Source organism: Rhinoraja longicauda, chromosome 36 (genome assembly GCF_053455715.1).
Source record: "Rhinoraja longicauda isolate Sanriku21f chromosome 36, sRhiLon1.1, whole genome shotgun sequence".
NCBI lineage: Eukaryota > Metazoa > Chordata > Chondrichthyes > Rajiformes > Arhynchobatidae > Rhinoraja > Rhinoraja longicauda.
Window position 1 is genome coordinate 607,951 of NC_135988.1, and position 26,301 is coordinate 634,251.

Genomic DNA, 26,301 nt, shown 5'->3' on the forward strand with positions numbered 1-26,301 from the left:
GTCAATAATTTTTTTATAAAATTCATTATTTAAGCCATCAGGACCAGGGGTCTTCCCATTTTTCAAGGACTTAATGACCTCTTCAATGTCATTCGTAGTTATTTCTGCGCCCAGCAAATTTCTCTCATTGTCATTTAAACCAGAGAGGTTACATTTCTGCAGAAAGTTTTGCATATACGCAGGGCTATCTATTGTGTTTGATGAGTATAATGTCTGATAAAATTGCAAAAATCTCTCGTTAATGTCCTTAGGTAATTTAAGCAAGTCTCCGTTGTCTGATCTGATTTTATGAATTGTGGATTCGTCTTCTAATTTACGGAGTTGTCGAGCTAGCAATTTCTGTGGCTTATCTCCAAATTCAAAATATATAACACTTTTATATATGAATTTAATCATTCACATGACTTGGATTTTATTTTCCTTTGAGTTGACGATCTATCCAAATAAGGATCTAATGTACAATTTAAATCTCCTCCAATTATCAAATTGTATTGTCCAAATTCTGGAATAGTATTAAATATTTTCTTAAAAAATAGCGGGTTGTCAAAGTTTGGGAAAAAACTTTTTCACCCAGAGAGTTGTGAATTTGTGTAATTGTCTGCCACAGAAGGCAGTGGAGGCCAATTCACGGCATGGATTTAAAGGATAGTTAGGTTGAGCTCTTGGGGCTAATGGAATCAAGGGGGATGGGGAGAAGGCACGGGTTACTGATTGTGGTTGATCAGCCATGAACACAACGAATGGCGATGCCGGTTCGAAGGGTCCGAATTACCGATTTTCTATGTTTCTATGAATAAAGATGCAAAATACTTGTCCAGTGCCTCACGAACAGCCTCGGGCTCCAAGTATCAATTCCCTATTTTATTCTTCAATGTCTCGAACTTCTCTTCAATTGCCCATTTGTCTTTCTTGAACGTACAAGATAAATCGTGAGAAATAGAGACATAAATACAGAGACACATAGTAAATAGGTGCAGGAGGAGGCCATTTGGCCCTTCGAAACAGCAGCGCTTGAGAGGACGGTGGGAGGTGAAACGGGTGGGATAAAACGCAAATGTGAGATTCAGGGTTGTGAGCTAGGAGTACGGAGGAGGGGAAATAAGCAAGGTGACCTGGATGGTGGACTTCGGTTAGTCATATGTAAATGTGGGCCGCAGAAAGCGGAAGGGGAAAACGAGGAGTCAGGGGTATGGCATTAGATTGGGTTCTAAGCTACGCAAGAGGAATACGTTGTTCTTTTAGTTTGTATTTTTCTCTCACTCTGGCAAAGGTGGAGGGGGGGGGGGGGGGTGGGGGAGGGAGAAGCCGGGGGGCGATTCACCCTTAATTATGTTCGTGGCCTTCTCGAGGCAGCGTGAGTGGAAAAATTGATGATGATTTGTGTGATGGTCTGGGCTACGTCCGCAAATCTCTGCAATTTTTTGGCGTCTTGGATGCGTCCCAAACCAAGCTGTGATGCAGCCCGATAGACTGTTTTCTACGGCTCATCTATAGAAGTTGGTGAGAACTGATGGGAACATGCTGAACCTCCTAAGCCTTCTTAGGAATTGGAATGTGAGTTAAAATAGCTAGTTATTGGGAGCTCTAGCTGGCCAGATCGGATGGCTTCGGAGTATTCGGCGAAACGGTCGCCATGTCTACGCTTGGGCTGGCCCATGTAGATACAGGTGACCGCACCGCGAGTCCCGAATGCAATAGACGAGGTTGGAAGAGGATGATTTGACCCTTCTAGAACCAGGGATCACAGTTTAAGAATAAGGGGTAGGCCATTTAGGACTGAGACTAGAAAAAACCTTTTCACCCAGAGAGTTGTGTATCTGTGGAATTCTCTGCCACAGAAGGCAGTGGAGGCCAATTCACTGGATGTTTTCAAGAGGGAGTTAGATTGTTCTCTTAGTTCTAATGGAATCAAGGGGCATGGGGAAAAATGCAGTAACAGGTTTCTAATTTTGGATAATCAGCCATGATCACGTTGAATGGCGGTGCTGGCTCGAAGAGCCGAATGGCCTCTACCTGCACCTATGTTTTTTATGTTTCCTCTCACTTGGAAGCATTGCCGGCGTCCTTCCATGGAGGCGAAAGCGCAGGTGGAGAAGTTATGCATTTTGGAGAAAAAAAATCATAAAGCAAGTTATTTTCTAAATGGGGAGGAACTGCGTGGTAATACAACGGAAAGGGACCTGGGGGTACTAGTACAGGAATCACCAAAAGTTAGTATGCAGGTGCAGCAAGTGATTAGGAAGGCGAATGGAGTCTTAGCCTTTATTGCCAGGGGGATAGAGTATAAAAGTAGGGAGGTTTTGCCGCAGCTGCATACAGTATTGGTAAGACCGCATTTGGAATACTGTGTGCAGTTTTGGCGTCCATATTTCAGAAAGGATGTACGTGCTCTGGAGGCAGTGCAGAGAAGGTTTACACGGTTAATTCCAGGGATGAGGGGGTTGACATATGAGGAAAGGTAGGTTGGGACTTTTCTCATTGGAGTTCAGAAGAATGAGAGGCGATCTTATTGAAACGTATAAGATCGTGAGGGGCCATAATCGGTTGGATGCGCTAAAGATGTTTCCGATGATCGGGGAGACCAGAACTAGGGGGCATAGTCTTAGAATAAGAGGGGGCTCTTTTAAAACTGAGATGAGGAGAAACTTCTTCACTCAGAGGGTGGTTAGTCTGTGGAATTCGCTGCCTCAGGGAGCTGTGGAAGCAGGAACGTTAAATAAATTTAAAACGGAAATAGATTGTTTTTTAATAGACAAGGGAATTAGGGGTTACGGGGAGCTGGCAGGGAAGTGGACATGAGCTATTGTTAGTATAGTAATACCTGAGTAATCTCCTGGACAAGTTTCGATCGCCTAGCTTGGGGTCGCAGAGGAATTTCCCGGATTTTTTCCCCAAATTGGCCTGGGTTTTTATCCGGTTTTTCGCCTCTCCCAGGAGATCACACGGTTCTTTTGGGTGGGAAGAAGGGCGATAGTGGGAAGGGGGTTGGGGTAGGATCAGCCATTATCGTATTGAATGGCGGAGCGGGCTCGAGGGGCCGGTTGGCCTACTCCTGCTCCTATTTTCTTGTGTTCTTGTGTTGTGTGTAGCGACAAGTGTTATACCTGTGAATCTTGCTCAAGTATAGGATGGAGATGAGTTGCAGAAAGAACCCATCTTAGTACTCAAGGGCTCAAGTATTGTACTATATATCCGATCTTTACCGGACGTGTTATAATAATTGGGAATACTTCCTGCAACATTGTATTTTAGGAAATGAAATAAATTAAGAATAGTCGTGAAACTGAGAAGGATAATGCTCCCGGATATGATGGAGAGTAAAATCATAGACTTCTACATGCATTCCGCCTGATTCAATTTGATTCTCTTGCGCTCACCGAATCTGGAACACGCATTTACCGGGAACACATGAGGACTTTACGTCTTTGCTCAAATGGGGAAAACGTCGGGACTGATTAGTGGACAACGGTTGCAATAATCTGTTCGAGACTGTTCACCTCATGTCGCGGTAGGGATTGCCAGGGGGATAGAGTATAAAAGTAGGGAGGTGTTGCTGCAGCTGTGATGTACTTGCCCTGGAGGCAGTGCAGAGAAGGTTTTCACGGTTAATTCCGGGAATGAGGGGAATGACATATGAGGAAAGGTTAAGTAGGTTGGGACTTTTCTCATTGGAGTTCAGAAGAATGAGAGGCGATCTTATTGAAACGTATAGTGTAAGGTAGTGTCGGCCCTATGATGACTGCGTGTGTAATTTCCATGAAGTTATATCTTGCAATAAAAGTAGAGGTCAGCATTTAGACGGTTATCGGTGGCGTGGCACTGAAACTAATGTGAAATAGGTACAATAGAACCCACAGACGCGAAAATAGCTTAACATGAAAACCGTTGGTCAATTAAATCAAAGGCATTGTGGAATAATCAGTGGAATATATTTGCAGTATTTCAGAATTCAAGAACAATGGCGTATGTATGGTCACGGAGATTCCAGTGTTAAGATCGTTAGACAACTCCAAGTTTCTAAAATATTGCAGGTACAAATCGAAAATGAATATTTAGGTTTGCATTTAATTTATGTGTTTCCATGACAATTAATGACTGAAAAAAAGAGCAGGCATAGTTGCTATGGAGTATCACAGTTGTCCTCCCATTCTGTAATTCTCAGCGATCTTTAGTCTCACCTCCGTATACAAAGTTAACATCTAGGGATGGCTAAAATCCTAAACACTTATGGTTCTCTGTTGTCGTCAGTGCGCCCAACATCACACAGTCGTCTCGAGTTTAAACATTAAACGCGCTGCATTCTGGCTGCTGCATATTCATATCGCAGCCCTGAGCATGGATGAAACAAAGCATCATTAATGTTGATGCGCGTTGACGTGTATATTACGTAACGACACGACGTGCTTGAGTGAGTTCCATACGTTTATACTTAACAAACGCCATTTTGAAGTTAGTATGTAAACTTGGAAAAGAGTGTTTGAATTCGATGGCTTGTAAAATGCAGCGACTGCTGGTTAAAATGGTAGAGTGGAAGGAATGCAATGAGCACATCGTGTTCGAATGGTCAGATGAAAACAACACGTGAAAACCCGGAACAGAAAATAAATAGTGAATATAACATATGAAACTTAATCCGACCAAAAAGTCGATTTCGGTCAGTACTTGGTTGGCGAATGATTTATTTTTTAATCTTTCCAATAATTGCCTCAACTGGATACTTCGCCATGTTCACAAACTCCATTCTGAACTTCGCTTGGGTCACTCCATAAATAAAAGTGTTGGTACAAAGGCTAACATTTTGTAGTATGTACCCGATCTGACGCAATATATATTCAGAGGGGTTGTAATAATCGGGACTTCTTCCTACAACGTTATAATATATATAATCCACAACATTTGTTACCCACAGAAGTATGAAAATCCCTGATATACTGAAAAGCAAAATTATGGACCTCCTCCTGCTCTCCATCTCTGGGTCGTTCTGATTCCCCACATTTCCTTGACCCTTCAGTGCCTTACGAACACGACTCGCGAATAAAATGTGCCTGACTGTCAGAATATTGAAGAGCACGATTACGGCGAAAGGGAGTAGTGGAACGGTTACCTTATTAAACCGACCAAATTCCACCCATCCCTGATCCCGATAAAACGCTGGTTTTGTATCACAGAACCACGGCACGTTATTAATGATCACTCTAGGTTTAGAGATGAAATAGAAAGGAACGTTTTTTAAACAGAACAGGACCCCTGTTGTTCCGAGAACCACAAGCGCAGTTTTTCCGGTGCAATATTTTGGTTTCAACCTCTGACAACAAATGAGGACAAAGCGATCAAAAGTGAACATGACGGTAAACCAGACCGAACAGTCTCTGGTGACGCACATCAGCACAAATATTATGCTGCAGTACGGATAGATATCGAGAAAAGATCCGGAGAAGTACATATTGATCCGTGCGAGAATGACGGCGGTGACGACAGCCAGAAGGTCCGCCGCCGCCATCCCGATCAAATAGCGAGTGGTGCAAGTAGACAAACCGCACTTTCCCCGGGACAAGATGGCAATTGCAACTACATTCACTGTAAATAAGGAAACGGATTGCATATTAGTGACAAAACTTCTACCTTGCCTGTCTAATCTGAAGACATGGAATATATCATTGAAATGTTTCCATTTCGGTTGGAGATCGAAGCGAAATTTGAAATTATTCGCAGTGCTGTTCCGGTCATGACATTTCCTCAAGGGGAACGAGCTCAATTGAAATCTCCCGTGGGCCAGACAGGCCTTGCTCCTAAATCACGCTGCTGAAAGAGACTCCAGTGGTCGAAGAATAAGCAGTAGCTATTTGAAAAGTATTTGGGCAGACATACGGATGGGAAATGTTCAGAGGGATATGCGCCAAAACGAGGGTAATTAGTGGCAAGCTTAGATGGGGCGTTTTGGTGGACAGGGATGAGTTTTTTTCGTGCAGTATATCTCTGTCACCCTCGCAGCGATTCGGGTCATTTGGATACATTTTTGTATCGCCAATGCATTGTAGAACTCGACAGAATGAATGATTAGTGGACGAGCGTGCTTCATGGCCGGTTAAATTGGGCATAGTTCAATGTAATTCAACTTCCTTAAACTCCCCAAACCACCGATTACAGAAACTGCACGCTGCCGTGCAAACTATAGTGTCACGCATTGCATTTCGCTTCCTTGATCGTGAAGTTTCGTTGACTTTCTGACAGTCGCTCGCTGTTCACATGAAGCCCGGATATAAATTATGTTAACGACACGGGACGCGCACTTGCTCGCGAACAAAAGCAAAAGCAGCGAGTGGTGGCCCACTTGAAGGCAATCGGTCTAATATTTAATATGAAGGGAGATTAAATGGGTGAGTTTAAACTTCGTTTCAACTTAATCACTGTGCGATTTAACATTCCAGCAAATCCGTAACTGTCAATCAGCATGTGATCAAAATACAAATCTCGGTTTTTCAGACTCCTTACCTTTATAACGAAGAACAGTTCAATAAAGAGGTGTTACAATCTACCATCGTTTTGTTCTGTATAGTTCACAATTACAAATAATTTCCTGGTTATAAATCTGTTTTTTTTTACATTGTTCACAATTATTCAGTAAAGACAACTGTTACGAAACAGAACCACGTGTGAAGGAGATTCTGAATATACATCGCTGAATATACATCGCTTGCATCCACTTACCGAGAACCCCAAGAATAGCAATAGTGAAGTAGCATACTCTCTGGAAAGTGTCAAATGCCTCCAGCATCCTCGCCGCGAGTGACGTGGTCCCGCGCACTGCAGAAAGACGTTCAGATGTACCGCCGCGGTGACTGATTACCTCCCGCACTTTATAATTGATAGTTTGTGGGTTACCCAAGGGGGAAGCCTCGTTGCAACATCAATGACGACATTCCAGTTAATTCGACGTTGTGTTGCAATATCTGAGACTTGACTGGGATGTGAATGGACCCGATGCAGGGGAATGGAATTCCACGCGTGCAAAAAAAGCACTCTCAGTGAACAAATTGGCATCAACTCAGTTTTATCGGTTTGTAAATTAGGAAAGTTGCAATCATAGTATGGCGGACAGTGGCGCAACTGCGACATCTATTGCCCACACTACCAGTGTAGTGTAGTGTTTAACTGACAATTTCAGCTAAAAGGGGCATCTACCCTGAAAGGAACTGTTTCTGGGCTTCCTCCGAGCTGAAGTGGATACGAAACAGATAGAAGATGTTTCCACTAGCACCCTCTGTGCCCTTTGGATAATACATTGTGAGAAAAAGGGTAATTATGGGCAGAATGAAGAAAACCCGGCCCAAGACCTGAGGTCCCCCTAAACTAAGGGCGTGGCCAGGGTCTCCTGTTGGTTTTCTCCGCGGCCCTCGCTTGACCGGGCGACGTTAGGCCTTATGCCCATGTTACCCTCCCCGATGGGGTCGCTGTGTCCCACTATGTAGCTGGGAGAATGGTGGAACAGTCGCTCCCGCTTGCTTTACGGCGGAAGAATTGCAGGTGTCCTTCTCGTGAGAAGGAGTGGAGTCTGTGCCAACAGCATGAAGGACGGCAGGCGCGTCTCGGATTCTGGCCCTTTGAGCGACAGTTGTTTGCATATTACTTGGCACCCCTTGCGACCGAACATCTTACAGCGGATGAGATAATGGTTATGCGCCCTCACTAATCTATTATAACCTGGATTAAGTCCGCCATCGTCTCCCATAAATTCTGCATGAGGAGGTTTTGGGCCTCCCCTCGTGAGGTGACCCAGCACCCGGTGCCGAACCAACCCCTGCCTCCCCCATTGCTCGGGGGGGGGGGGGGGTTCTATTTTCCGACTTCAAGCTTGATGAAGAACCACAGGCATGGTTTACCCATGGCTCCAGTGGTTGGGTTGCAGGTGAGGGCGTCTTGCAAGCGGCCGCCCTCGGTTTGTCCGATGACAATACTCCAGTCCGACTGTACACCGACTCCTGGACAGTTGCCAACGGTATGGCAATAGACAATAGACAATGGGTGCAGGACGAGGCCATTCGGCCCTTCGAGCCAGCACCGCCATTCAATGTGATCATGGCTGATCATTCACAATCAGGACCGCGTTCCTGCCTTCTCCCCATAACCCCTGATTCCGCTATCCTTAAGAGCTCTATCTAGCTCTCTTTTGAATGCATTCAGAGAATTGGCCTCCACTGTCTTCTGAGGCAGAGAAATCCACAGATTTACAACTCTCTGAAAAAGTTCTTCCTTCTCTCTGTTCTAAATGGCCTACCCCTTATTCTTAAACTGTGGCCCCTGGTTCTGGACTCCCCCAACATCGGGAACATGTTTCCTGTCTCTAACGTGTCCAATCGCTTAATAATCTTATATGTTTCATTAAGATGCCCTCTCATCCTTCTAAATTCAAGCGTTGACAAGCCTAGTCGCTGCAGTCTTTCAACATACGACAGTCCAGCCATTCCGGGAATTAACCTAGTGAACCTACGCTGCACGCCCTCAATAGCAAGAATATCCTTCCTCAAATTTAGAGACCAAAACTGCACACAGTACTCCAGGTGCGACCTCACTGGGGCCCTGTACAACTATAGAAGGAGCTCTTTGCTCCTAGACTTAACTGCTCTTGTGATAAACGCCAATATGCCATTAGCTTTCTTCACTGCCTGCTGTACCTGCATGCTAACCTTAAGTGACTGATGAACAAGGACACCCAGATCTCTTTGTACGTCCCCTTGTCCTAACTTGACACCATTCAGATAATAATCTTCCTTCCTGTTCTTACCACCAAAGTGGATAACCTCACATTTATCCACATTAAACTGCATCTGCCATGCATCCGCCCACTCACACAACCTGTCCAAGTCACCCTGCATCCTCATAGCATCCCTCTCACAGTTCACACTGCCACACAGCTTTGTGTTATCCGTAAATTTGCTAATAATACTTTTAATCCCTTCATCTAAGTCATTAATGTATATTGTAAATAGCTGCGGTCCCAGCACCGAGCCTTGCGGTACCCCACTAGTCACTGCCTGCCATTCAGAAAGGGGCCCGTTAATCCCTACTCTTTGTTTCCTGTCTGCCAACCAATTTTCTATCCATGTGCTCTAGTCTTGCCCACTAATCTCCTATGTGGGACCTTATCAGAGGTTTTCTGAAAGTCCAGGTACACCACATCCACCGGCTCTTCCTTGTCTATTTTCCTAATTACATCCACAAAAAATTCAATAAGATTAGTCAAGCATGATTTCCCCTTCGTAAATCCATGCTGACGCGGAACGATCCCGTTACTGCTATCCAAATGTTCCGCAATTTCTTCTTTTTTAATTGACTCCAGCATCTTCCCCACCATTGATGTCATGGCTAACTGGTCTATAATTTCCCGTTTTCTCCCTCCCTCCTTTCTTAAAAAGAGGGATAACATTCGCTACCCTCCAATCCACAGGAACTGATCCTGAATCTATAGAACTTTGGGAAATGATCACCACTGCATCCATGATTTCTAGAGCCACATCCTTAAGTACTCTGGGATGCAGATTATCAACCCCTGGGCATTTATCAGCCTCCAGTCCCATCAGTCTACCCAACACCATTTCCTGCCTAATGTGAATTTCCTTCAGTTCCTCGGTTACCCTAGGACCTCTGTCGACTAGTACATCTGGGAGATTGTTGGTGTCTTCCTTAGTGAAGACAGATCCAAAGTACCTGTTCAACTCGTCTGCCATTTCCTTGTTCCCCATAATAAATTCACCTGCTTCTGTCTTCAAGGAACCCACATTTGTCTTAACTATTTTTTTTCTCTTCACCTATGTGAAGGAGCTTTTTCTATCCTCATTTATATTCTTGGCTAGCTGACCTTCGTACCTCATATTTTCTCCCCGTATTGCCTTTTTAGTTATCTTCTGTTGCTGTTTAAAAGAGTCCCAATCCTCTGGCTTCCCGCTCATCGTTGCTATGATATACTTCTTCTCCTTTATTTATATACTGTCCTTGACTTCCCTTGTCACGCACAGTCGCCTCTTACTCCCCTTAGAATCTTTCTTCCTCTTTGGAATGAACTGATCCTGCACATTCTGTATTGTTCCCAGAAATACCTGCTATTGTTGTTCCACTGTCATCCCTGCTCGGGTATCTTTCCAGTCATCTCTGGTCAGCTCCTCTCTCATGCCTCCATCGTCCCCCTTGCTGAACTGCAATACTGACACTTCCGATTTTCCCTTCTCCCTCTCAAATTGTCGGTTAAAGCTGATCATATTATGATCACTACCGCCTAATGGCTCTTTAACCTTGAGTTCCCTTATCAAATTCAGTACATTACACAAAACTAAATCCAGAATTGCCTTCTCGCTGGTAGGCTCCAGTACAAGCTGCTCTAAGAATCCATCTCGGAGGCACTCCACAAACTCCCTTTCTTGGGGTCCATTACCAAGCTGATTTTCCCAGTCTACCTGCATGTTGAAATCTCCCATAACCATTGCAGCATTACCATTGCGACATGCCAATTTTAACACTTGATTCAACGCACCCTATATCCAAGCTAGTGTTTGGGGGGGCTGTAGATCACCCCATTGGGTCTTTTTACACTTAGTTTTTACGCTCAGTTCTGTCCATACTAATTCTACATCTCCTGACTCTATGTCACGAAGTCAGAACGGAGGTGGAAATGTGATAAGCTTCAAATTTCCTTCGAAATTCTGAGAAACAATCTTCTCAAATACCAGACCCATTTCCAAACTGCCATTCCTGTCAAATGTCCTTGAAAAGGCAATTCTAAATCAATGACTGCCTTACCTACACCAAAATACCAAACTGGAATGTTTCCAGTCAGGTTTCAGGGCCCACCACAGCACAGAGTCTGCCTTGTTGAAGGTACTCAACGACCTGCTTCTCGCCATCGACAGCGGCGACTGTGCAATCCTGATCCTTCTCGATCTCAGCGCAGCGTTCGATACAGTGGACCACAGCATCCTTATTGACCGTCTCCAGTACGGGGTTGGCGTTGATGGCACTGAATATTTCCTACCTCAAAAATAGGAGTTTCTCCATCAACATAGGCAATTATTCCTCTTCCTCAGCTAGCCTCTCCTGCGGAGTTCCACAAGGCTCCATCATAGGCCCCATTCTCTTCTCTCAATACATGCTCCCCCTCGGCCAAATCATTCAAAGGCACAGCATGATAGTGTTGCTGCTCGGCCTCCGCCTCTGATCGGCCTCTCCCCGGTCCTCTTCCTCCTCCTCTTCGGGCTCGACACTCCGCTCCTCGTCTTCCACCGCCTCCTCCTCCAAGGCCGTTTTCGCACGGCTCCCTGGGCCCTTCGCCCTCAGGCCCCGGCGGGTCGTCGACGTCCAGAGCTCGCTGTTTCTGTCCCTGCAGACCCTCCAGGCCCCTCGGCTCTGGTTCTTCCCGCTGCTCCTCTCCCAGCTCGCTCAAACCCGACGTTTCCTCCTTTCCTCCTCCTCCTCCTCCTTCTCCTCCTCCTCTTCTCCCCCCCCCCCCCACCCTCCCCCGTCGGCCAGTCGGCGGCCCTCTGCTTCTCGGCCTTGCTCTCCTGACTCCCTTCCCGGCCGCGTATCCCCTCTGCCGCCGGCTGGCCAGAGGTCATCCCGGCTGCTTCTTGCGTCTGCAGGCGTGGCAGCCCTTATTTTTCTTTTTTTTTCATATTTCAGATAGAGCGCGGAAACATGCCTTTTCGGCCCACCAAGTCCGCGCCGCCCAGCGATCCCCGCACATTAACACTATCCTACACACACTAGGGACAATTTTTACATTTACCCAGTCAATTAACCTACATACCTGTTGTACGTCTTTGGAGTGTAGGAGGAAACCGAAGATCTCGGAGAAAACCCACGCAGGTCACGGGGAGGACGTACAAACTCCTTACAGTACAGCACCCGTAGTCAGGATCGAACCTGAGTCTCCGGCGCTGCATTCGCTGTAAAGCAGCAACTCTACCGTTGCGCCACCGTGCCGCCCTTCTCCCGGTTCTTCTTCCTCCGCCGGATCTTCCAGCTTCTTCCTCATTTTTTACAGCACAACAATTGGCGTTTTGGTGGCTTTTTAAAGGTCAGAATGTACCTGTTGCATGTATTGGTAGTATATGCCGTAAGCTGCCATGTCCTCCAGATGGCTTGAGCAACTCCGTGCGTCATGCACTTTGACCGTACGGCCTTACGTGCAATCACCTAACACTGAAGTGTCGTACGCAATGGAGCGGAACGTCCGCCATGTTAGTAGGCAAAACCAGCCGTTCGCTCTGCCTCTCGCAGTGTAATCAGTGCTTTGGGGGAACAGTATGTGTGATGACACCATAAAAATGCAGAGTATATCTCATCTATCAATTCACAGATTTTTGTTATTTTTCTTTTTAAATGTTTCTGCAAGTTCTGCCTACTAAAATGGCGCCATGACATACTACGGTTTTTAGGGTCGAATGGTCTATCTTGCTCTGTTCTATTTTTTTTTTGTGGGGACGGAGATACGATACGCCACTGCTGGTGGCGCTACCCGGTGTTTAACTTTTACTGATGATTATCACCCAAGATTTATGGATGGGTCATTTTTTATTTTGGTTATGTTAAATTAGATATCATAGATGCAATTGGATGTAATATGGTCATTATTTGCACGAATTCAATGTGAGCATGTGGAAAACTAGGTACTCTTAAGCCAGTAAACTTGTTAATTTCCCACAATTGATGGGAAATGATATAATGAAGGAATGGTCTAAAACTATACACAAAGTTATTGTTGGTCAAATTTTATGTTGGTTATCTTTGGTTAGAAGGACTTGGACTGGTTGGGAGAATGGGCAGTGAAGTGGTAGGTGGAATATAGAGTAGCAAACTGTGGAGTCACGCGTTTTGGTAGTCGGAATAAAGGTGTAGATTATTTTCTAAATGGGGAGAGAATCTAGAAATCGGGGATGCAAAAGGCCTAGGTTAATTCCCGGAATGGCGGGACTGTCGTATGTTGAAAGGCTGGAGCAATTAGGCTTGTATACACTGGAATTTAGAAGGATGAGGGGGGATCTTATTGAAACATATAAGATAATTAGGGGATTGGACACATTAGAGGCAGGAAACATGTTCCCAATGTTGGGGGAGTCCAGAACAAGGGGCCACAGTTTAAGAATAAGGGGTAGGCCATTTAGAACGGAGATGAGGAAGAACTTTTTCAGTCAGAGAGTGGTGAAGGTGTTGAATTCTCTGCCTCAGAATGCAGTGGAGGCCAGTTCGTTGGATGCTTTCAAGAGAGAGCTGGATAAAGCTCTTAAGGATAGCGGAGTGAGGGGGTATGGGGAGAAGGCAGGAACGGGGTACTGATTGAGAGTGATCAGCCATGATCGCATTGAATGGCGGTGCTGGCTCGAAGGACTGAATGGCCTACTCCTGCACCTATTGTCTATTGTCTATTGACTTGGGAATGTTGGTGCAGGATTCCCAAAAAATCCATTTGAAAGTCGAAAGGCAAACGCAATTATTTCAAGAGGACTACTGTGATCTTACAAGCGCCCGATAGAGCCTCAACATTACAACCCCGTTTTTGTATACAAGCCCTGTTAAAATAAATGCGAGCATTGAGCTTGCTTTCTTTACTACTGATTCGACTTGCAGATGAACTTTTTGACTTCTGCGGAGTCCCTGCTTTCTCTATACCATCTGCCCCTCCACTTATTTTCGTATCAACCCGCAAACTTTGCCACAAAGCCTTCAATCCCCTTGTCCAAATCATTAATATAAAACGTGAACGGTAACGGCCCTTGCGGAACTCCACTATTCACTGGCAGCCAACCAGTAAAAGTCCACTACATTCCCACCCTTTGTCTTCTGCCATCCAGCTAACCTGCTATCCATGCTTGTGCAATTGTTTGTAAGATAACAATGGAAGGAAATTTAATGTCTTAAATGCGTGAATGCAGATTTAGCACAGACCAGAAATTGTCTAATGCTTTGAACCAACTGTGGAAATGGTGCTCCAGCAGCTTATATTCTCGCAGCTTTATCTCAAATCGAGTTCGCAGAGGAGAAACTTGCAGAAAATTTTAAGAGGTTAGTGCACCGAACCATCCACGTTCATGTTTTGTTGGCAAAAACACTTTGTAAAATGCTCGAGCATTGAGTCTATCTTCTTCTGTGATTTAGGCAGTGAGATCACGGAAGGGGAGGGAGGTGTCGGCGATGGTTCATTGAGTGCAGATTGCAAATTGGTAGTGCGGGTGTACAGGAGGGTGGCCTCGATGTAGTCGTCGACGAAGCAGAAATATTGTTCGGGGATAGGACCAGTGTAAGCCTGGAACAGGTATTATTTGACGTACCCTACAAGGAGGCTTGCATAGCTGGGACCCATGCGAGGGCCCATTGCTACGTTAGATTTGGAGGAGTTGAAGGAGAAGTTGTTGAGAGTGCGGACCTGTTCTGCTAGGCAGAGGAGAGTGTTCGTAGTGGGAAATTGGCTGGTTCTGGTGTCTAAAAAGAAACGGCTGGTTTAAGGCCTTCGTGGTAGGGCTGTAGGTGTTCTGCGGTCGAGGAAGAAACGGGGCAGTTCTAAAATAGATTGTACATGCGAACACTGAACAGATACAATGCTTGCTTTCAAAGTGTTAATTTTCATACATGAAAGTTTAAAAACAATGTTAAATATGTTCGATAAATTGCTGGAGGACTTCAGTGACTAAGAAGCAAATCTGTGCCATGCTAAGGAGCATCTACAGAGATAAATGGATAATGGTGTATTGGATAAGGTATCCTGCATCAAGACTGAGAATGCCAGAGGGATAGTTGACAGTGAATGTGGGACCTCTTTAAAGTTAAGCCAAAAAATTGCACGAGCCAATCTTTGTTGCATTTGTTGATCTCGGGATCATTGGAGAAAACGAGGGTTTCCTGGACAAGACCTACAGCGAGATCGTTACACCGAAGATACCAGAATGTGGGTGACGATGAGAAAGGGAAGGAAGCTTGGAGTACAGAAGACCCCGGGGTTCTACCCCGGTCAGGTCTACGAGTCAAAACGTGGCAAACGTCGGCTGAGGCAAAGCCGAAGAGACCGACGTCAGGCAGAGCCGTGGTAGTAGGGGACACCATCGGACTGAGCGGAGGTGTTCAGCGAAACGATCGCTGAGCCTGCGCTTGGTCTCGCCGATATAAAGTATTGTAGAGTATTTCGTTTGGGTAGTTTACACCCCAGAGGTATGAACACTGACTTCTCTAACTTCAGGTAGTCCCTGCTTTCCCTGTCTATTCCCTACCCCTTCCCATTTGTCGCACTAGTCTTCTTGTCTCCGACTACATTCTATCTTTGTCCCGCCCCCTCCCCTGACATCAGTCTGAAAAAGGGTCTCGACCCGAAACGTCACCCATTCATTCTCTCATGAGATGCTGCCTGACCCACTTAGTTACTCCAACATTATGTGTCTACCCTCAAAGTTTATAGCGGGTGGATCTGTTACAGATTCGGGAGGGGAAAACGAAAATGAAACTTCGGCCGTCCAAGTGTCGGATATTGTACCGAGGGAGTTTAAAGGGAAATGGAATGACAGGAACAGGATTGGCGAACAATGGGATCATGAGGTCCAAGTCCACAGTTCCATGAAAGTGGCAACGCAGATGGGTGGAGTTATAAGGAAATCGTGTGTATTCTGTCATTTCATCGGCCGGGGCACTGACTACAATGTACTGGAAGTCATGTTGCATGACCATTAGACTGTTATTTGGGTAGAATTTGGAATGTTCTGTGCAGTGCTGGTCGCCCCATTACAGGAACGAAGTAGAGGCTTTGCGGTTACACCTACGACTTTTAAAAGCCATTTTGAGATGTATGTGGATGGGAATGTTTTAACGGGATGTGGCCCAAATGGGACTAGCCCAACATGCTATCTTGGTCGTCCTGGATATGCAAAGTAACCATCTTATCATTGTCAGCCAGGTTGACATACTCTTCCCGTGCTGCACAGCTCTGTGGCTCTATAATGTGCAATCACTTGCATTTTCTGCTCAATTTCGCACCCTTCTCCGATATTAATTTAATATTACCCTTCACGTTAACCATAGCACGGTAGCGCAGCGGTAGAGTTGCTGCTTTACAGCGAATGCAGCGCCGGAGACTCAGGTTCGATCCTGACTACGGGTGCTGCACTGTAAGCAGTTTGTACGTTCTCCCCGTGACCTGCGTGGGTTTTCTCCGAGATCTTCGGTTTCCTCCCACACTCCAAAGACGTACAGGTATGTAGGTTAATTGGCTGGGTAAATGTAAAAATTGTCCCTAGTGGGTGTAGGATGGTGTTAATGTACGGGGATCACTGGGCGGCACGGCCTGTTTCCGGCTGTATATATGATATGATATGATATGATAGCGAGTTGGAGGAATACTTCGTAAACTGCGCAATTCATACAGTGACAAATCATGCCACTATTTTCATTGGAAATGTCTCTTTATTAATTGGACACCACAACATTACCTGCTGAGAGTGCAAAAACACGGCATACAGCCTTTCATATCAACCATTTGTAGAAAATGCGGTTCTAAAGAGAATACATAGCATCCTTAGAACGAATTAAATCAGTCATTTTTCATTTTGAAAAAGTTAATTTTAATTATTAATGTACAGTCGCAAAACAGACCGTTCGGCACAAGACTGACTAGGTGATCTTTTTGTTTATCAAAGCCATTTACTTTCGAGCACTTTCAATTACACGCAAATTCGGCAGAAATTAAATCGTCATTCAATTTGCATGATTCATACAGACATAAATTGAACGGAGCAGTCCGGCGGCTGCAGATTGCGGTGCCACTTTACAAGCTTTAAAAACGTTGTGAAGATTCCAATCGCACCGAAATATCTCGTTAACTATGTTTTTCTTTGTCTAGTATTATAGGTGCAATCAGTAAACTGCAACGCAAGCCATTTCTTTTAATAGCTTAAGTTTTGGTGCTTAAATCAAATTGAGATACATGAATTCGTAGAGGGAAAAAATGAAATTAATATATTTTTAAACCTCTCCAGAATTCGGAGCAGCATTCAAGACACTTCCTGGCGCATAACTCTCAAATTACAAAAAAAAAAGTAAAGAGACAAAATCGCCGCGTTTACTGTCAGAAGAGGGTGGCACAAATAAAGGGTTACAAGGCATTTACCTTGCTGAGGACACATACTGTTGCCTGCATACTGCATTTGTTTGTGATTAACTGAATAATATAGGTAAATTCGAACAATTATCTGAAATATTTCTGGACTTAAACCTGAGGGGAATCGATGCCTTAGAGCGGAATTGATACGCCCATATTTCATCCCAGGACTTTTGAACAGTACTGGAAACCGGATTTAAACACGTAATATCTTGCAGGTGTTGTCTGAGTGGAGCGGTTGCATCACATCTGTGAGAATCTAGTGTCAGGGATCAATTATTTAATATAAAAGCTTTGATAATTAAGACAGAAATGTTCTATCTTTTTCCGAAATGAATGCAGGTCTTCAGAATTCGTTCTGAAAGCACGATGATGAAATAAGTACTTCATATTTAAAACAAAAAAGGGACATGCTTGAGAAGCAGGGCGCGATTTTCCCCTCTGGCACTGGGGAATGTGAAGGTGCAGGCGTAAACATATCAGTCATAGACATAGAACATAGAAAATAGGTGCAGGAGTAGGCCATTCGGCCCTTCGAGCCTGCACCGCCATTCAATATGATCATGGCTGATCATCCAGCTCAGTAGCTTGTACCTGCCTTCTCTCCATACCCCCTGATCCCTTTAGCAAAAAGGGCCACATCTAACCCCCTCTTAAATATAGCCAATGAACTGGCCTCAACTACCTTCTGTGGCAGAGAATTCCACAGACTCACCACTCTCTGTGTGAAGAAATGTTTTCTCATCTCGGTCCTAAAAGACTTCCCCCTTATCCTTAAGCTGTGACCCCTGGTTCTGGACTACCCCAACATCGGGAACAATCTTCCCGCATCTAGTCTCTCCAACCCCTTAAGAATTTTATATGTTTCTATAAGATCCCCCCTCAGTCTTCTAAATTCCAGCGAGTACAAGCCCAGTCTATCCAGTCCCGCCATCCCAGGGATCAATCTGGTGAACCTTCTCTGTACTCCCTCTAAGGCAAGAACGTCTTTCCTCAGGTTAGGAGACCAAAACTGCACACAATACTCCAGGTGCGGTCTCACCAAGGCCCTGTACAACTGCAGCAGAACCTCCCTGCTCCTAAACTCAAATTCTCTTGCTATGAATGCCAGCATACCATTCGCTTTCTTCACTGCCTGCTGCACCTGCATGCTTGCTTTCAATGACTGATGCACCATGATACCCAGGTCAAGTTGCATCTCCCCTTCTCCCAATCGGTCACCATTCAGGTAATACTCTGCTTTCCTATTCTTGCCGCCAAAGTGGATAACCTCACATTTATCCACATTATATTGCATCTGCCATGCATTTGCCCACTCGCCTAATCTATCCAAGTCACTCTGCAGCCTCCTAGCATCCTCCTCGCAGCTAACACTGCCACCCAGCTTCGTGTCATCCGCAAACTTAGAGATGTTGCATTCAATTCCCTCGTCCAAATCATTAATATACACTGTAAATAACTGGGGTCCCAGCACTGAGCCTTGCGGTACCCCACTAGTCACTGCCTGCCATTCCGAAAAGGACCCGTTTATTCCTCCGTTTATGATCAGTCGACATCGAATGAAATGGGGTTATGTTCGGTGCGTTTCTGATTCGTTTATTCAAGAATATTAGATTTTAACAGCGTGTTTTGCAGCTAATGTGCAAGTTTGGTAGTTTATAATGTTCAAATTTTCAAACTGCAGTTCGCCAACGCAGCGACCTATTTCCTATGTGTGGTGATCGGTACACAAAACTGGCAAGCGTTAAAAACAAGCCACCAGACTACCCACCAGTGTTGCCACTTTTAGGGAATTATACACTTGGAATCCTTGGTTACTCTGGTCATCAACATTTCAGAGTGCCCTGCTAATTTCTAGATATGTCCCACCCATATTTAACTTCCTCCAATGGATCATCATATATCTCCCGGGATTGCATTCCATTTATCGATGGCCAGCCCAACTTCCCATCTGATTTGTTTCAGGTTGGAACTTTAGACAAACTCTTAATTCCCAACGAAACAGCATTCTCAATGAAACAGCACGTTCTTCAGAGGACATTTGCCACGGTCGGTCTCCAGAACTCTGGGTAATAGTCCCGAGTGAACGTCTGCATTTGAGTTTAAAGCACCTTACATACACATAGGCAGTTAACATCGCACGATTATTTATTGTCTTTTACAGATCACATAGGCAGAACAACCTCAGAGTGCAACAGGTTCCCACGCTCAAATGAACATTTCAAGAATTCTAATCAGAATATACAAGGCATCACCTAATAAAATGGAATTAATGGCGATACGAAATGAACAGAGGAGACGATCTGTCCTAATGTATAAATTGATGAACAAAATGCTCAAAGGTCGTTTATCATAAATGCAGTAAATTACCATCAATTTATTTCCAAGAAGGAAAAAAATGTAGGAGTGTTTACAAGAAATCTGACGATTCCCTTTTAGAAAATAGAGGGCCATGACAGGATTGAATTGGGATACAAGGATTTGAAAGGCATGAGCATGCAACAAAGCGCCGCGAATTGTTCATCGTTGTTTATCGTTTATTGTAATTGACAATGAATGTAAGGGGGTACTTCACCACGTATTTGAGCTCCTCCCTGAACCTGCGCTGAGTCACTGCGTACAGGGCTGTGTTCGTACAGCAACTCAAGTGCTGCATAATGAAGCCTACACTTTGCACAAAATGAGGAGGAACTATTGACCGAAATCCTAACCACCATATTCGATTCCATATCGAGTAGACCATGAACACCGCCCACAATACAACGAAGTTTCCAGAGACAGCGAAGAGTAAGATGATCGATCTCCTTCTGCTCTCCATCTCTGGGTCTCTGGGACTCTCCCCGTTGTTGTGGCCAAGAAGTCGTCTCCGAGCTCTACTGGCCAGTAAAATCTGTTTAACAGTTAAAGTGTTGAACAATAAAATCAGAAGAAAAGGAGCAACTGGGGTGAGGAAATAATGAGTGAACTCGATCGCTGCCCAGAACCGTGAACCCGCAACACCGTTTTTTTCCCAACAGATCCAGGGGTCACTGATGAGGTTATATTCACCCGTTAGCATAAAATACCAGAAAATGTCCTTAAGGCAATTCAGCGCAGCCACTGTTGCCAAAACAACAGTCACCGTTTTCTCGGTGCAGTATTTCGACTTCAGCTTCTGGCAACAGATGGCAACATATCGATCAAACGTGAATGAGACTGTGAACCAGACAGAACAGTCTGTTGCTGCATAAAGGATAACAGCGTGAATGTTACAAACAGGAACGGGCCAAGGGAAATGAAACTGTCGCCAATATACCATCGGGATGTGCCTCAATATCAGGTCGAAAACAACGATAACCAGATCAGCCGCTGCCATGGCAATCAGATAGCGAGTGACGCATTTGGAGAGACCACACTTTCCCCTGGAGAGGATCCCAATTGTCAACGAATTGCCTAAAAGAAAGAGAATCAAAACTTTAAAAAATGACATACCGTGTGTGAGTTAGCAAGTTACCGAAATACTACATTTATGTGGAATCCCATTGAGTGCTAACATAATTCTAATTCTTAGATATTATGAAGACAGGTACACCAGAAAATATTAATAGGTAAGGCCTTCCATTCAAACAGGTAAACGGTCGCAGTGCAATAGAATTGGGCATCAGGACTTTCGGCAGATTTGTACTGTTGTGTTATTTTCTGGAATCTACGGCATGCCTCGATTACAACAAATCCACACACTCCAGCGTGTGCATTCGACGCCCTCGGGATATTGAATCGGTGATCAATTTTCACTATCTATATTTTCATTCACATCTGGCAAAAAAAAGAGGGGGGTGAGTGGGAATGGCAACTAAAGGGGTGGAGACTGGGGAAATATGGCAGTTTTAACTGGTAATGAGGAGAAACAACCGGAAGTGACTGTTGCCGTTCGCAACGATTCAAATGGACAACGAATTTCAGGTGGTTTTTTTGCACAAATAACGCATGCCGTTGCAGGATAAATAAGGAAAACAGTCAGTACCAAAATTATTAGTAGAAATAAAATTGGCTGAAAGCAGAGATGCACCAATCGACACTAATCAGACGGACGTAGAATCCCTCACTCAGCTGCGGAGATCACGTTCAGGAAGGAGATGAAGACAAAGGAGTGATTACCGTGAACCATTTCATTCATTCTGGAATACATTTTCGAATTAAAAAAAAAAGTTTGGAGCCTTCGGAAACCAAGCTTGCAACCGACAAAAAATGTTTCCAATGGCTACAGTGTAGGTAATATGTAGAAAGGCAGTTGACAAACAAGGACAAATCAACAGGAGAAACATCATCCCCGTAGATAGAGATGTTGATAATTTGTCTCCGAGCCTTCACTCTGGTGGGAATGAATATATATTCTGAAATGTATGACCCCATTACAATAAAAGCACGGCCTCGTAGTCCGTAAACTAACATTACATTACATATCTGACTGAAGATCCGGTCAATCACACTCAGATAAATCCAGCGACTCCCTTGACAGCGAAGATAATAATTGGAACGGACACGCAGCTGCATGCGGAGGGAGGAGGGAGGCTGAATAGTCGGTAATTTTGCTTCAAAGACTTGGTGCATGACTAGAATCGATTATTGTAATGACCTGCGTCTTAGGAATATTATCCCATGAAACATTACTCTGAGCATGAAGGGAGAGTGGGAAGGGGGTTGAAAGCAGGTACGATACGGAAATGGCCGAATATTGCAAGTGTAAGGGAGGCTAGCGAAGAAGGAGTGGGAGAGAAAGAGAGAACATTTTGTCACCTTCAATGAAAATATTGGGAAAAAATTGAAAATATTTTGAAAGAATGGGCAAATTCTTTTAAGAGAGACGAGAATCCGGATCGATATAGAGAAACAAATGTACATATTAAATAGGGATTTCGTCAGGCGGAAAAACATCGAAAAACATCAGACAAGGAGGGTGACGAGGTGAAACTAATTAGAAAATAAGCATCCGAGCTTTAGACGGATCTTTCTGTGCCTGTAACTACAAATCCGCCTGGGAAACAAGTGAAATCAGGATCTGGAATAACATCGACACAGTTAGATCGGCGGGTGCGTTCTGCGTTAACAGAGTCGGGTGATAATTGGTGCAATAGGTAGCAGTGTGGTGATGGTGAGGCTGCTTTCAACGTTGTGGTTAGTTTTATTCGCGTTCAATCAGTGGAAATGTAATGGTGTTCGTTGATCGAAGACTGATTAATAATGCTGACATAACATGAACTGTGACGCATTGTACAAACCAACAAGGACCACCACAGCGGGAGTGAAAACAATCTAAAGAACAAGAGCAATATAAATATACGCGGATTCTCAAGTTAATGCCTAAAACTAGAAGCATACCAGGTGGATTAATGCGAAGGAGGGAATTCTAAAACATAAAGCCGACATAGAACGAAGCACGACCAGTACGAATTATGATTGTACAAGAAGACCTACCAGGAACAGCAATAATAGCAAGGAAAGCAAAGTAAATCGGCTGGATACCCTTAAGTAGCAAAATAATCCGATCTCCAAATGGTATCTGGTCATAGTGCGCAGCAAGCTCACTAAACGCCCAGAACACATTACGATCCATTGACGTGACGTTAAATTCTGTTTCTCTCAGTCCCCTTTCCGTTGCGGCAACATTCAGACCAACTGTTTTCTGACTCAGATGCAGTGACAGAACGGTTGAATTCACAGTCGTCAGATTGCGAATTCTGTTCTCCATCTTTGTGGACATTTGTGCAGAAAGTCTTGTTGGCACAACTAAATCACCCAATGCGAAATTGTCTTTAAATGGCTGCGGAGTAAACAATTAGGCTCCGCGGAGACAGCCCTTAATTGCATACAGCGGGAAATAAACAAGAGCTGTTAACCATTTCCATCCCAACATTTACTTCTCCTTTACTTTCTCTACACCAACGACTGCACCTCCACAGACTCCTCTGTCAAGCTCCTCAAGTTTCCGGATGACACTACCTAGATTGGACTGATCCAGGATGGGGTGGAATCTGCCTACAGATGGGAAGTGACACAGCTGGCGTCCTGGTGCCATCGCAAGAACCTGGAGCTCAATGCTCTCAAGACAGTGGAACTAATTGTAGACTTTCGAAGAGACCCCCCTCCCCCCACTCACCATCAACAACACCATAGTCACATCTGTGGAGTCATTTAAGTTCCTTGGAACATTCATCTCCAGTGACTTTAAATGGGGGGCCACCATCGACTCCACAGTCAAAAAGGCCCAACAGAGGATGTACTTTCTGCGGCAACTGAAGAAACACAATCTGCCACAGGCAATGATGGTCCAATTCTATACTGCTATCATTGAGTCCGTCCTCACCTACTCCATCATGGTCTGGTTTGGCTCAGCCACCAAGCACGACATCCGGAGGCTGCAACGGATCGTTCGCAATGCTGCGAAGGTTGTTGGCTGCAACCTTCCCCCCATTGACAAACTGTACACTGCAAGGTCCAGGAAGCAAGTTCATCTCTAACCCCTCTCACCCTGGCCACAAACTCTTCGAAGCACTTCCCGAAGCGACTCCGGACTGTCAAAACAGCCACAGACAGACATAAAAACAGCTTTTTTCCCTGCGAGTGATAGTTCTACTCAATAACCAAAGTCTGTAGTCTCATTTTTTGCCCTGGTTTATTTTCACCCACATGTTTAGACCGTAATGGTGTATCCTTATTGTTTTGATGTGTTTATACTTTACTCTTAATTGTTAACTGTATGTTAGTGTTGTCATTTGTGAGCGGAGCACCAAGGCACATTCTTTATATCTGCATACTTGGCCAATAAACTTATTAATTCATTCATTCATTCATTCATACATTCATTCATTCATTCATTCATTCATACTTGCCGTCGATGCCAAATGTTTGTCCAATCTAACTGAGATATGTGAAGAGCAGATGAATGGAAAGAACTTTCATCGAACCTGTCCAAAACCTATCTCACATTGCAATGGAGAAAGCAGTGATCAAAGATGATGCGAAGAGAGAAGGTATAGAGTGACGAAAATTGGTCACATTTCATCAGTCCTGATTTACATAGAAACATAGAAACACAGAAACATAGAAAATAGGTGCAGGAGGAGGCCATTTGGCCCTTCAAACCAGCATCGCCATTCATTGTGATCATGGCTGATCATTCACAATCCGTAACATGTGCCTGCCTTCTCCCCATACCCCTTGGTTCCACTAGCCCCTAGAGCTCTATCTAACTCTTTTTAATTCATTCAGTGAATTGGCCTCCACTGCCCTCTGTGGCATAGAATTTCACAAATTCACAACTCTCTGGGTCAAAACGTTTCTTCTCACCTCAGTTTTAAATGACCGCCCAGTTTTTCGTTAAAGTGGCAGGGGGTCGTTTCTTCATCTACCGGAAATATTTGTCCGCTTCTTTAACGTAACCAATCACTGACCGACTTGGTTCATCCTCGCCGCGCTGTGGAAAATAAATTGTTGAATATTCAGAACAGTTAGATACGGCCGAAAGCTACAATGCACATCCATGGCCTACAGGTACGCGGAACGTGTACGAATTAATTTATGGACGTGATGATCGCACTTAAAAACTCCTCGGACGTCTGGTTTCGAGGAATCGCATCTTCTTGCATGCGTTCTGATGACCCTTTGAGACCACTGAATATTCAGGCGGAATAAGAGCGCGGAAGATTAGTCACAGACTCCAATGCTCTCCTGCAGCTCTGATAATCCTCAAAGGTTCGCGCATTAACGAAATGGCTTCATAGACACAGATTTTGTCAGCAGAGAAATCGACATTCCGCTCGACTGTTCCATGCGCAGGAGATTTAACTGAACTACCCATTAACCTAAGTTTGCCCCATATCCCTCTGAATATTTGTTATCTACGTGCTGTCCAATTGTAATTTTAAAAGTATTTTAATCGGCTGTAAACAATTCCTCTCACAGTTGGCCCACATGACTCATACCAATTGTGTGAAAGATTGCCCATTTAATTGCATCGCCTTTTAGATTTTCCTACCCTTGGAAAGAGACTCCAACTATCTACATTCCCTATTGATGATAAATAGTCTAAAGACAACACTTAGCCTCCTTTCCGCATAAACACAGTCTCTCCTTAAAAGTCAAGCTATTAAATGTTAAATATCGTTGTGAATCTTTCTCTGGCTAAATCATATCCTTCCAATGATATGACTTTTGTAAGTGTAGACAATGCTCTAGGTGCGTCCTCATCAACATCCTATTTGGTTACAATGTGACGACCCAACTCTTAAATGCAATTTCCCGACCAATTAAGGCAACTGCTGGCACGCTGTCACCACTTTCAAGGAACTACGTGTTTGGACCCAAGGTCTCTCTGTTCTGAAACCTTCTCCAGGCGTCAGCCAATAAATGTGAATGCCGTGCCCCGATTTACCTTCCTAAATTAATTTGCTTCACGTTACATTCGACTGAAATTCCAATTGGTTTGCACTTAATCCGATTGCAAACCGTTGGTCACTGCCCACTATGACATTATTTTCTGTCAGCCGCAAACTCCCTCAACAAACTGCCTGCATTCTCCATCAAATCGTTACTATAAATGACAAGTAAGAGCGGGTGCAACACGACATACCCCTCCTACCTGTAAAACAACCCTCCACACCTATCCTGCCGAATTTTAAAACCAAAAAAAAACAAATCTTATATCCTGTTGATTAGCTCACGCTGGATCCCATGTGATATAACCTTCTTGACCAGCCTACGCGAGGAGACTTTGTCAACGTACTTGCTAATGTCTATACAGATTATGTCAATCGCCTTACCTCAATAATCCTCTTCACAAAACTCAATCACATTCGAGAGCCACTGTTTCCTAAGCACAAATTCGTATTGAAGATCCCGAATCAGTTTATTTCCCTTCTCAATGCAAATAAATTCTGTCCCCCTCAGTCCCCTGCAATAACATAATATTAGGCTCATCGAACTGGAGCTTCTTCGTGTTTCCTTCCAGGCTTTCTTCAATGAAGGCATAATTATAAGCACAAATACCTGCACCAATAGTCAAAGAGAATACTGAAACAGATTCTTCGGCCCAACTCGTCCATTTGCTACAAGATGTCTCACTAAGCCTCCCATTTCCGTGTTTGGCCCATATCCTTCTAAAATTTTCTATCCATGTAATTGTCCAGGGGTCTTTTGAA

The 26,301-nt window shown here is 44.4% G+C and overlaps 1 protein-coding gene across 1 annotated transcript; it reads right to left on the minus strand.

Annotated features, from left to right (window-relative positions):
- Window positions 1–19,655: 19,655 nt before the first annotated feature.
- LOC144610237 (putative G-protein coupled receptor 139) lies at window positions 19,656–22,853 on the minus strand. Its single transcript, XM_078428834.1, has 2 exons — window positions 22,580–22,853; window positions 19,656–20,557 (listed from the first exon to the last, which is right to left on the minus strand). The coding sequence occupies exons 1-2, from the start codon at window positions 22,851–22,853 to the stop codon at window positions 19,656–19,658; spliced, it is 1,176 nt and encodes a 391-aa protein (XP_078284960.1).
- Window positions 22,854–26,301: the final 3,448 nt, after the last annotated feature.

Excerpts from the sequence above, each read along its gene's own strand:
- LOC144610237 (XM_078428834.1), bottom strand. The coding sequence starts at position 22,853 with ATGGAGAACAGAATTCGCAATCTGACGACTGTGAATTCAACCGTTCTG. Across the intron at positions 20,558-22,579 it reads TGCTATTATTGCTGTTCCTG|GCAATTCGTTGACAATTGGG; the intron begins GTAGGTCTTCTT and ends TCTTTCTTTTAG.